At 39.2% G+C, this 13,246-nt stretch overlaps 1 protein-coding gene across 1 annotated transcript; it reads right to left on the bottom strand.

The window, feature by feature from the left end:
* Window positions 1–4,995: 4,995 nt before the first annotated feature.
* On the bottom strand, window positions 4,996–7,039 carry hcar1-3 (hydroxycarboxylic acid receptor 1-3). Its single transcript, XM_069725488.1, has one exon. The coding sequence runs from the start codon at window positions 7,037–7,039 to the stop codon at window positions 6,053–6,055; it is 987 nt and encodes a 328-aa protein (XP_069581589.1). The 3' UTR covers window positions 4,996–6,052.
* Window positions 7,040–13,246: the final 6,207 nt, after the last annotated feature.

Below are 13,246 nucleotides of genomic sequence, written 5' to 3'. Positions count from 1 at the left end.
ATTACAATTAACATGGCTATGACCCTGCAAATGTACTCTAACCTCAACCAGTCAGTCAGTGGTCAGATGACTAACCCTGACCCCTGACCCCCTGACCCTAACCCAGGATGTAAGCTGGACATCAGGTGAGTGTTTCAGCCAGGAAACAGGTGAGGCAGAAAGGCTGCAGCGCTGGTAGGTAACTGCAGCAGGGAGAAGACAGACAGGAGTCAGAACCAGAAGAGACACGAGAGTCCAACTTACTACCAGTTGCTGCAGCGTGGGTACCATGGGACTCGTCTCAGCGTGGGGAGTAACATGTCTCAACCGCAGACCTCTGGCTGGATCCACACTGACCACATCAGCAGAAGGTCCAGAGGTTGGAGGTGAGCTCACCGTCCCCAGAGGAGCACAGGTACTCCGTTTGGGCTCATTTGGGTTCTTCCTTGAAGAATCAACCATGTGAGATGGTTTTACCCTGATGTGGCATCTCCTGTGGCTCACTTGTCTAATTGAATGTGGAACATAAATTTCTGACCTCCCAAATGTTCATGAGTGAAACATGAAGTGTTTCAGAACAGAAACACTTCCTGCAGGTGTAATTCCTTCCAAAAAGTGATCCGGGTTTGGCGCCCCCTGCAGGTGTAATACCTTCCAAAAAGAGATCCGGGTTTGGCTCCCCCTGCAGGTGTAATACCTTCCAAAAAGAGATCCGGGTTTGGCTCCCCCTGCAGGTGTAATTCCGTCCAAAAAAACAAAAGACCTTACAACAAGAACCATCAGTGTCTCCATTCGAGGTAATCTGGATGTGACACGTAATTTATGTTCAGTTCAATTCTGAACTGAATTGTTCAAATGATGGTAAATGCCCTTAAGACCACTTCAACAAGTAGCACTTACTGTCTTTGGAACTCAAGTCAGTGCTTCTGTTAAAGTAATGAAAAGGACTAATTCGTGAAATTCTTTAATCATTGGAAATTGATGAAAATTCACCATCAAGAATATCTCAAAGGGAAGCACTTATGAAAACAAGAACCATCAGTGTCTCCATTTGAGGTAATCTGGATGTGACAAAAGTAATTTATATGTTCAGTTCAATTCTGTAGAATTTGTCAAGTTAAACTGGCAAAAACAAAAAACACTTACTGAATCTTTGTCCAGGTCCTTTTTTTCTAGCATCTTGTGTGGTGTCCCAGTCAATTTGGAAGTGGATTTTCTCAACCACATTTGCCCCTGTTATATACTAAATGGAGTCATTTGAATGAGTACCACTCCTTTCTTTCACATATTCAATGATCTAGATAACGGCCAGCCATTGACCATACAATGGCAAACAAACAACCATCCTCTGGTAATTTTTGCATAGCATCAGACCTTAAGGAGTGGTCAGTTACATTTCCATAGGTCACGTGATTAAACCTTTTAAACATGTTTGCCCCCAGGTTGACCATCAGTGTCTCTATATGAGGTAATCTAGATGTGATACATATTGCCTTTAAAATATTACTTCAATGCTCCCAATTTCTTTGATCAAATACAACTAACCCAGAAAGTAGAAATGAATGAATTCATGAAATTCTTCAATCAAGTCAAATTGATTAAAGTTCAGCACCAAGAATAACCCAAAGAGAAGCACTTATGACAACCAGAACCATCAGTTTCTCTATTTGAGGTAATCTAGATGAGATACATATACCCTTTTTAAATATGACTGGATGCTGCCAGTTTCTTTGTTAAAGTACAACTGACCCAGAAAGTAGAAATGAATTAAATTTCCAGTCAATTAAATGCTCAAAGGTGAATTACAAATGAGATGTCGAAGAATAAAAAATGTATGAAAATTCTCTACCAAGAGAAGCATTTATTCCCATTAAAATATTACTTGTGTGTGTCAATGAAATGCCTGACTTGGTCACGCCTGACTTTGAAGACTCCTTTGAATCCCTGAATGTCGGGAAAAGGTCCCATGAAGGACATCCCATCCTCATTAACTAACTTTCTATGATGAGGGTATATTTTGGTCACATTGTGGACATACTGCCTGATTCTGCGTGAGCCCTTGTGAGAGTACTAACAGATATTTTTATTAACTGGGCACACGTTGTGGCCTTACTCCTTGATTAAGCTGATGCCAATAAACATCACTACGTTGTCACCCAGAATGGTATCCACCATCTTCTTCACCTCATCTCCACGATTCCCATCACAGAATGCCGTTGTCGGCAGGGTCCCAAAACATCAAAGATTGGTAAGTGCAAAGATTTTTCTCTCCTGCCATGTCATTGTTTGATGGGATACAAAAAAAAAAATCTGAATTGGATTGCAAATTTTTACAAATGAAACAATCTGGAAAATCGAAATTGTAAAATTTGCTCAAAAATCTTTGGCAATCTAAATGTGAAAATGATAATAATAATATACATAAATAGTTGGTCACAAGACACAGTCTTTTGAAGATGAGTATTAAAATATACTCTGAAAACAAAGCGGATGAAGTAAAGTTGGTGTCAGTGATGCCAACAGTAAGGTGCACTCTTTGGGTAGACGTGCTGGTACAAAAAGTTATTTCATCATTGTCTTAGTGCAGCCAAGACCTGTTTGTGAGCGTGTGCCCTGAGGGGTGGATGTCGTAAAAGGGAAAGATAACAGTAAAATGTTTGGCTGCAGAGCCTAAAAAGAAAAAAAAAAAAAGGTTTCACTAGAGAGTCTGCGAGTCTGGTCTCGCATAAAAATAAACATTCCCACAACTACGCAGAATACGTTTTGGTGAGTTTTGCGGTGACAATGTCAATTGGTAATAATCGACAGTCCTGACTCCACGCTTAAAATTACATGGAATGGTTGTCAAATAAAAGGAGACCCGGTGATTGCAGCTCTGTTTACGGGCAGTAAATGTGTGAGTGTGTACAGCATATTAACCATAATTTAAATATTCATGTATGTAATAATGTGCTAATGTGATTGAGTATTTCCCTTCAATGAAGCTTTAAGTTTCTGCTCCACTAAATAAGCATAAACAACACGCATCTAAAGGGGGGAAGACCCAGCACAATGGAGACACTAACAAGTAGTAAAAAATAATGAAAACAACAATGGAAATAATAAACCTAAAAACGAATCTAGCAAATTAAATGTACAGTTTAGTTGTACAGTTAGTGTAAAACAACTGTTAAAAAAAAAATAAAAAAAAATAGTGTTATTGTATCTATTATGAGTGTATATGTGTGTGAATACCAAACTGAATGAGTTTGGTTTTTGTGTATTTCATGAGATTAAATGTTGGATATTGATGTCTCGGGACCTTGAAAGGCTAAAAACAAGAACTCCATGTGCTTCAGGGTGAAACTGTGTTAACTGATTGGACTCTGGGTTTGGCTGTTTCTCCAGACTGTGATCCGAACATATTAAACCCGTGCACGGGACTATCTCCCAAAATGGGTTCCTGGGCAGGACGGAGTCCAGCCTGGGGATGTATCAGTCTGAACAACTGCCAACAGAGCCATAAACTGTTTGGCTTAAATATACAATTCTGTCGAAGAAAAATAGAAAGCAGAATGAAAGTCATAATGATAAAAATAATACTTCTGTGTGCTTGACTCGCAGACAAACTGGTCTGATGGACTTTAAATTGACACAAAACGTGCACATCAGTAAGTAAAGAGAAAAAGACAGAAGGATTCATCTCAAAAGGTTCATGATTTTTGTGATATTTTTGGCTTGAGGACACTTTGCCCTCCAAACTAGTTGTTGAACTTTTCCACCCAGTACCCGATTCCTAAAGCACATTTGTTCTATAAGGGCATGTAAATCTATGCTAAATTGCAGTTAAGTTATGTAAAAAGTAAGCATAGGTTAGAAACAAAACAGATATATGATGATTTGAAAGCTTCAAGACTATTCTAAAAGAAGAACAGATTGTTGATACTCAGAGAGACTCTGTGTCACTTATTACATCACTCAGGCTGCTGTGGTCTCTGCACACGCTAGATATGAAGTGACACCGATGATGAAAAAATACTGCTGCTGCCGGCTGCACATTTTTGAAAATACACAAAATATTAGACATAATGTTAGTAAATATTAGACACTCAAATAATAACTGAACTCTAAATTGGTACAGTTAGGTCTGTAAGTATTGTGGTAGGATTTGTGAACTAATTTTCTTTTTGTTCTAGTATTACTTGTGATTACAGGACCAATTGTGGAGAAATGCTGTTCCAAAGCAGAATTAAATTTCCACCATGTTTCCATTCCTTTATGCAGGAGAGGGATGGAGAGGCAGAGGAAACCATTTAGAAGTTTCTAAAACTGAATATTTCACGAAATAGTTTGGATGTTCGTCTACATCATATTGTATTGAGTCTCTTTGTAATAACAGTAATAATGATGGTTATCTTAAATATAACATTTTCCAAAACCAAATCTACAAAATGCCATAGAAACAGCAAAACAGAGACTAATTAATACAGTTACATGTGAGATCCAATTCACTTCAAATGGAATATATAATTGAACAATCACAAAAAGTAAAATATTTTACAGAAATATTTTTGTTTAGGCACCCTTTTGGTTTTAGGCTATTTATTGGATTTTTTTTTTATTTTTTTCTTAACAAGTGTTAAAATGACAAACTACGGTTAATGAATTAGAGAGGTTTATGGGAACTGGAGTCTGAGCATTATGAAAATAAGAATTGCTTGAAAACCATCAGTATAAACTGCTCGCATTGGGTGAGAACAGACAACTTTCAACACTGTGTTATATGATAGCAGAGAGGGAAAAAAAAAAAGAACAATACACACTGAATTAATGCTGGTTACAAATCATTCAAAAGTTTAAAAATGTGATTCACTAATTGTGCAAGATTGTACACCACCCCTGGCACCATGTTGGGGATATGACAATATAGAAAATTCTTACAAATTCAACTTGAAATTCATTAGACAAATTAAACAGATTAGTTCAGACTACCATGCTGCAGTTTTAAAAATATGTCGTGAAAAATATAAGCCAATAGCAATTTGCACATTTTTAATAAAAAAAAGAAAACAATTCTGTGCAATTCTTCCTCACAACAATTTTGCCTATAAAATCAGACATCCTTAAACTGAACCAGCATAGAGGTATGTTAATGCTGTCATTCAAACAACTTACATCCTTGTATGATTAGTTTGAAGCACGGCGAAAGGTATGTGTTGGATAAAAGGGAAAATTACAAGAAATTGCAGTAAACATAACAATAGATGTAATAAATGTTGCAGAAATAAATCATATGCATCATAAATAACATGCGAATTAATAAAAAATATGTCCTGATTTACGTAATGTTCAAAGACTAAATTAAATTAATACTTATTTTATTTAAATTGATTGCCTTTGTTTCCTTAGTTTACACAAGCGACTCAGAGAAAAGCTTTAAAATCTCAGAATTACTGAATAAACAGATTATTGTATAAGGATTTTCCTATTTTTAATAATCCTTAACATATAGGATAACTAATAAATAGGCTAAAACAGTGTGGACTTTAATCATAATCCAAAATTATAGAAGAGACAAATTTAACAAGATATATCTTTAGTAAATAAAAACCATCCAGATATTAAAGAATCAAATCCAGTATTTTAACTGTGGAAACTCAAAACATGTGTGAAGTACATAGGAATGACAGTAAGTATAATATGGTATGCTTCGATGTATCTTATATGATGGTCTGTCTTGTTCTATTTGAAATGTATCAACCAGCCACCTCAAATATGGTGGCAAACTGATAGAATTGAGCATTTTCTGTATTTCAAAACTTGTCTTGTGTTGTTTTAGTTTACTCGCATGCTGATACATGAACTACTGAAGGACAAATGTCCTTGAATTGATGTTCAGTACCACCATTAGTATTTTCTGCTCTAATCCTCACAACAATGTTTCAGTCAGTTACAATAAATCCAACCTCACACAGTTCATGGACTCTACTTCTTACACAGAAGTCAGCAGAGTCTTCATCATTTTCTGCAAGCGCACTTGACCTTTTTCTGGAGTCTATCCGTGTAGAAATCTATGCCTTATAATCTTAGCCTTTCAACTGTTATGGGGTACGCTGTTGGCTAGTCTGACATTCTTCTTGAAGTTGACGGCACTCTTGAGGGCCCCACGAAACATGGAGCTGGACAAGCAGTAGATGAGGGGGTCCAAAGCGCTATTAAGGTAGGTGAGGCTGATGCACATCTTGAAGAGCTGGGTGAACTGGTAGTACAGGGGGCAGTCCGTGGGGTAGAACGTCTTGATGTGTATCCCCACCAGACCTGTGACGACACTGGGCATGAAGCAGAAGGTGAACACCGCACTGATCACCACGACTGCTCGGATGGCGCGCTGTACTCTCTCGTGCCTGTCCATCTGTCGTTGATGCAGGTGGCAGGCGATCTGGGCAGAGCAGAACAGCAACAAGAACCAGGGCAGGAAGAACTCGGCAATGAAGGCCACATAATGTACCTTGATTTTCACCGGGACTACACTGTAGGTGTTGAAGCTGCGACACAGTGTGACGTTGCCATGGTGGTGGAGCAGGTCGGTGGTCAACAGCGGGATCCGAAGAGCAATCACAGCAGTCCACATGAGGACTGTGAGCCAGGTCGCCTGAACTGAAGTCATCCGGCTGATGCCGTGATGCGGATGCACCACCTTGAAGTAGCGATCCAGCGCCACAACTGTCATGAAGGCGATACTGGCCGAGCGATTGGCGCTCAGCATGAAGAGGTTGATGCTGCACCAGACCTGTCCAAACACCCAGTTGTCCGCTCGCAGGTGGATGTCAAGGCGGAAGGGCACGCTGACGAGGAGCAGGAAGTCGGCTAGAACCAGGTTAAAGAGGAAGAGGTTGTGGGGTTTCCACACCTTCATGCGGAAGCAGAAAATCCACAATGCTCCTACGCTTCCCGGCAGGCCCACAATAATTTCGATGATCAAGACGATTAGTGCGAGCCAATTTCTTGCATGTACTTCATGGGACAGACAATGCAAAACACTTTTATTTACAACCTCAGGAGTAACATTCACTAAATCCATCTCAGCTGAGTGCAGTCGGATCTCTTGTGTTCCTGAAACCTTTAAAGAGGAGAAAAGAAAGTGTTTTATGTACCGAGTCAAATCAATAGTTTAACATTTTTAGATACATTACATACATGCACCTAATTGTTGACTGTATCTCATTTTGCATCTTATTGTTTAGTTAGTTTAATTTAATATTATTCTATTTTATTGTATATATTGTGCATTTTCATATTTAAAATTTAATGTTTTTTACTCTGTTATTTTTATTTCTTTACCTGTGTCTATAATGCTGCTGTTGCGAATTTTTTTTCCCTTTGTGGGATTAATAAAGTAACTATCTATCTATATCTGAATGTAAATGTACATTCAATTATTAATTTATTGTTATCACCAGACTGGAAATGCAAAAAAAAAAAATCAACCGTCCATCACCTTTTAAGATCACTAATCAGCATGTTATATTTCATTGTTGTTTAATCCATTAAAAAAACAATGTGCAAAAACTATGAGCATGTGTGAGGCATTATTTGGTGGCAGTGACCTTCTGCAGTGTTGCCAGACAGCCAGAGGAATACCTGCAACCTTTAGAGTTGCTGGTAGGTTGATTTTGTTATTTTTGTACAGAGCCAGGCAAGCTAGCTGTTTTCCCATTTCCAGTTGTTATTCTAAGCTGAGTAAACTAGCCACGAGCTGTGCTTTGAAATTTAGTGGACACATAAGACGGTATGTAACTCTCAGCAAGTAAGAAAGCAGACACATTTCCTGAGCAAGTAAGAAAACAGGCACATTTCCTGGCAAAATAAAAGTTTTGAGATGACTTCAGTACACATCTGCTGTATGTTTTTACCTAAAAAAATGATTTAAGACTTTCCAGATTCCAGAGGGTTTAAATTCAAACTACATTTATAATACAGAGTACATTAAAAGCAACAGCAAAAGATTTCAGTACTCACCAGTTGTCAATGCTAAATTAATGTGTTCAGCGGATGAAGAGTTCTCGCGTAGTGAAAGTGATCGACTGAGATTAGATCTTTGATATAGTATTCCAGTAAAAGCTGTTTTGCTCTGAGGGCTTGTTGCAACAGGCCCATAACAACTGTGCAAAGACCTGTAAGAGCAGGTTTGTGACTCTCTAGATCTTTTTTCGTGCTTATGGGGCTTTAATAGGACCGAGATTGGTGTGATGCTGAGTAAGATTTAATTCATTTTAAAGCAGAATCATTTTGAGAGAGTTATTGATCATTTGACTTGCAGGGTAGATGATGTGAAGTTAATGAGTATATTCATATCCGCATTTATACATTTCTCTTTATTGCTGATTTTGTACCTGCTGTATGACATGTACTTGTGTGCCCCACATGGCCCCATATTTCCATACTTTTATCATTGGATTACTGAGGGGACTCCTGGACCAGAGATTGAAGTGACTAAATATATTTTAGAGAGAAATAAGACATCGACGAGACACAAAACAACAAGGAAAGACGAAACGAACAAAAAGAGACATAAAACAATTGGAGACAAATAACGACGACAAAGAGACACCAAAACAACAGCCAACCTCTAGTGGCACTCGGTGGTATTGCAGCTAAAGGCACTTCTCCATCGGCGGAATTTTTCAAGCTACAAACACTTTTATATAAAGTCTCCTGCTTACTAATTAATCCCATCTACTTTCAAGTCATTGGTCCTTTCTCCTGTTGACTTGAATGACATCTCATTTTGTGTCATTGCATCACATCTGATGTCGTCTGAACCTCAAATTTGATTGTGTCATCCAATTATCTTCTCTCTTGGCTAATTTGAATGTAACTTGGGTGCATTCGGTGTACCGGTACAACTCTTCCACGGTCTCGATGACTGGAACAACCAACGGAGGGTTTTCTGAGAGAGACAAAGTTGATTTACCTGAACAAACTTTCTTTGATAACAGCTCAGCACACAACAATGCAACACACACTGAATCACCACAGCTCACCTCTGTCAGATAACTTTATGGTCACTGACTCCCCAGCAGCGGTTCAGCCCCCTTTCACGGCCCTAAAGGAGTGTTTGCTAGAATCACTGGACTCTGATCCAGAGGTCTGACATTCATTCAACTGTTTTATTAGAGCACACACAAAACAAACACACACAAAGACCCTGCAGTGTCACCTTGTCACGACCAACATCTGCTTTCAGTTACACTTTGTAGTTACACTGTGTACGTGCATGTGGGAAATGTCTGTTAGAGCTCTGCACCCATATTTTTAGTGGATGTATTAACTTGTGTGTTGACAGCTTTCTGTACAAATCTCTCTTAGTTTTGGTGTAATTGTTTCGTGAGTATACACCACTTCCTCATTTCTATAATTAGAAATGATAGTGATCATCATAACATGGTTTAAATCTCCAAGTCATTCAAATGCTGTAATGAACTAATTACTAATTAGAGGAATTAAATGTAACATAATTCAAGATAACATAACTATGAAAACGATTTAAAGGCTGCTGAAATGTAGGTAATACTTGGACAAGACTAAATCCAAGGCTGTATTTAGCCCCAGTGGTTTGAGCTCAATGCTAACAGCTGAGATACTGACAATTGCAATGTTAACATATTAATGTTTAGCAGGTGTTTGAGTTAATGTGTTAGCATGCTAACCTTTCCTAATTAGTTTTAAATATTAAGCATGACTTGGGATCTCAATTATTATTATTGGACAAATTCAAATTTGACCTGATTGTGTCGCAGACAAAAACTAAAGTGATTACATTTTATTCTGATGGGAACATTAATGTCTTTATCATATTGAATTTTATTCATATAAATTCATAGTCCCATTATCTTCTGGGAACTACAAATGTCTGAGTTTCAGTCTCACGGCAACCAATCCTGATGTCAGCCGTTGTTTGTGAACCGCCGTTCTGAAGTCTCAAGCTCAGCATTTTCAGCCATCTTATTTTTTTGGTGTCAGAAGTGACCATAGTCGGACAAGCAGGGGAAAAGTGAGCTGTGGATCTGGCCTCACTTGTCAGACCCGGAAGCTACGAACACTTTTGTATACAGCCAATGGTTTCAATCCACAGCAGAGTGGTTGAGCTATTTTAATTTGGACCAAAGTCGTGGAAAGAACATCCGACACGCCAACAACACCATCCTCTGAGTCATGTTGCCAGCAGAGCTCGCAATTAACTGGACATAGTGTACATTTAAAACAGATCCAGAGTCAACGTGTTCATCGATCAATATGAGTATATGTTCGACCAGCTTCTCTGACACACCCAGGTACTGTGGCTCCCTGATAACCTATCTGACACTCAACATGACTCAGATAATGTATTATAATGAGGTTTCCCTTTTGAAAACACGCATCAATACACTTATTTTAACACTTACTGGATGCTTAAAAGAGAACATTCATGTGGGATCGATACTAGTGTTGGTTCAACACACACTCTTTCTTCAGGTGGTCCAGGTTTGCTTCCTGGGTCTCTCCCTCGGTTCACGGTTTCAGCCTGGGACAGAGACATCACTGTCTCTCTCTGATAACATGGATCAGCTTAATGTTTAGCCCAAGATCCACACACACACGCATACACACACACACACACACACACACACACACACACACACACACACACACACACACACACACACACACACACACACACACACACACACACACACACACACACACACACACACACACATGGGGAAGCAGAGGGATTACAAAGGCACAGAGACCCATATGCTGGCCAGGGATGGAAGCTACAAACCTGAATGTGAGGAGAACGCGAGGTAGTAATGACCCAGGTGAGTGTTATAACTGCATTTTAATATTATCTTTAATGACTGCAGAATGACACACTTTCAGGCTTTAAGGTGGGATTTATTATCAATGTATACCTATTTTATTTGCACTGAGGTAAAATAGTGAGGTGATGGAGTTGAGTTCAATGCTAATGTTAAACTGCTGTTGATGGTGTTGTTGTTTGAGGAGAAATAACTGACAGTGACAGTCACCCACTGTAACTGACAGGCTTTGATAAATGACATTGTTTTCTAGCACAGCATGAAAATCTGCTGCCGTTTTTCTCCAAGCCTTTAATTTGTTAAGCACGGCCATCAGCCTGTTAATCCACATTAGAGCAGGATCACTGCTGCGTCCCGTGGACGAACTCTGACGAAACAGGACTTCATACACTCGGGAGGTATTTTAATGTGAGGAAGGAAATCCAGCAAAAATAATAATCTTACCTGCCCAAATTTATAAATATGTTAATATCACCTGTGTTAAATTGATGAACATGGTAAAAGCAATGACTTGCATGACTGATTTACAGAAACATTGTGTTGAATCTCATATAATAATCTAGTAATTGTACTCATTTAAAAGTAGTTCATTGAAAAGCTGAAGGGTCATTGTTTAGAGTGGAGAAATTCATGATAAAAAATGTCAACCAGTTTAATTATTAGCAAGAAAAATGACTGAAACAACCCCTTTATTGATTTAACATAACCTCTCAGTAAGGTAATACATTTTTGGTGCAATTGTTGCAGGAGTTTTCAATTTAATTCCTAAATTCCCTATTTTGATCAGCATGCATTACATTCACAGGGAGCAGCTAGCCTAGCTCAGTCCAACGCTAATGGAGTCCACCTCTTGTCTCTTTTGAAGGTCATTAGTTAATGTCAGTCGTATATTTAATCTGCTTGAAAACCGCAAATAACAATGGCAGCATCTGCATTTATCGGGAGTTGTGTTTTACAGTTGTTTCTTAGCCAAGCACAGTAATTGTTTGCAGTCGAATAAAATTCTCATCTTCATATTTTATAATAAAATGGGAATTGTAATTTACTTACATTTAGTTTTTTCAGATTTTACCTATATATAAATCAAACTGCATCTCTTACCTTAATAAATCTTTGCAAAACATATTTAAAACTGGTTAGTGTGATGTCATATGTGTAATTGTGAACATGTCATATTTTTCCAAATATCTTACAAAAACTTTCCACACACATATTTCTGTTCCTTTGCTGCAGGGACCGGTGTTGAAGCCCCACAACCACACGGCAGCATCCACACTCGTCCTCTCCCCGCTGTCGTCCGTCTCTATGTGTACGCGCTGCACGGTTGCCTCTGTGAGGTAGCCTTCACGGCTCTGTGGGACTGGTGCAGCACCCGGGACGGGAAGCTGCCGGGCCACAGCAGCCTCTGGGCGCTGCCCATGTACGCCACCGCTATCTACCTCATGGAGAGCCTGCGGGCCCGGCTGCTGTCCCGGCATCACCCACTGCCCGTGCGACTGACAATTTACACCGTGTTCATCTACTGTTGGGAGTTCAGCTGGGGGGTGGGGCTGAGGCTGCTGGGGGCCTGTCCCTGGGACTATTCAGGCTACAGATACAACCTGAGAGGACTGGTGACTCTGGAGTACGCACTGCCCTGGGCTATTGCTGCATTTATAGCAGAGCAGCATGTGATCAAGAACACTCTGAGAATAAGACTGCACGACTAAACTAATATTGCAATAAGTGGAATTACGTGCTTTGAAAACCAGCCACAACACTTTTATTGACATTTTTATATTAAAAAGTTTGTGATCTGGCTGCACCCCTTAAACGTGTGTCATTTTACATCTGACAGCTTTTTTTCAGTTAAGTTGTGTGAGCCTTTGTCACACACTGAAGTGAACATAGACTTTACATAAAAGTGTTCGTAGCTTCCGGGTCTGAAAAATGAAGCCGATGTGGAAGTGCCTTAAGCTGCAATACCACCGATGGCCACTAGAGGTCGGCTCCAAAAAACTCCAAAGTTGCTCCTCCTTATTAGCTTTCTGGCAGTCCATCTGAAAATAATCCCATCATTCATTATAAAATAAACGTTAAAATGCAGTGATTTTGGGGGCGTGTCCGTTTGATTGACAGGTTTCCGCTAACGGTGGCTGGGACGTAGTATCGTCTGGTTTCCAATCAGATCGAGTCAGAAACACAAACAACGCTCTCAAACATTCCTCTCTTTGATGCCTAACATGTTATACATTATTGATTTCCAGAAGGATCACCGGAGATGTTGCCACATACACACCAGTCGACCACAGGCTCAGTCATCATTGTGTTTCCTCAAATGCAATCGTGACTCAGACGGAAGTCAAATTTCAATACCTTAATGTCATATTTTTTTGGTATAAAACCTCTAATTCTCTGGAAAATACCTTCTCAGTTACCCGGTGTTG

This window comes from Brachyistius frenatus, unplaced genomic scaffold, assembly GCF_029030835.1.
Source record: "Brachyistius frenatus isolate BFR_SWC_R1_liver_20210118 unplaced genomic scaffold, ASM2903083v1 Contig_427, whole genome shotgun sequence".
Lineage (NCBI taxonomy): Eukaryota > Metazoa > Chordata > Actinopteri > Embiotocidae > Brachyistius > Brachyistius frenatus.
Note: the sequence above shows the minus strand (reverse complement) of the source record. Positions and strands in the feature narration are given on the sequence as shown.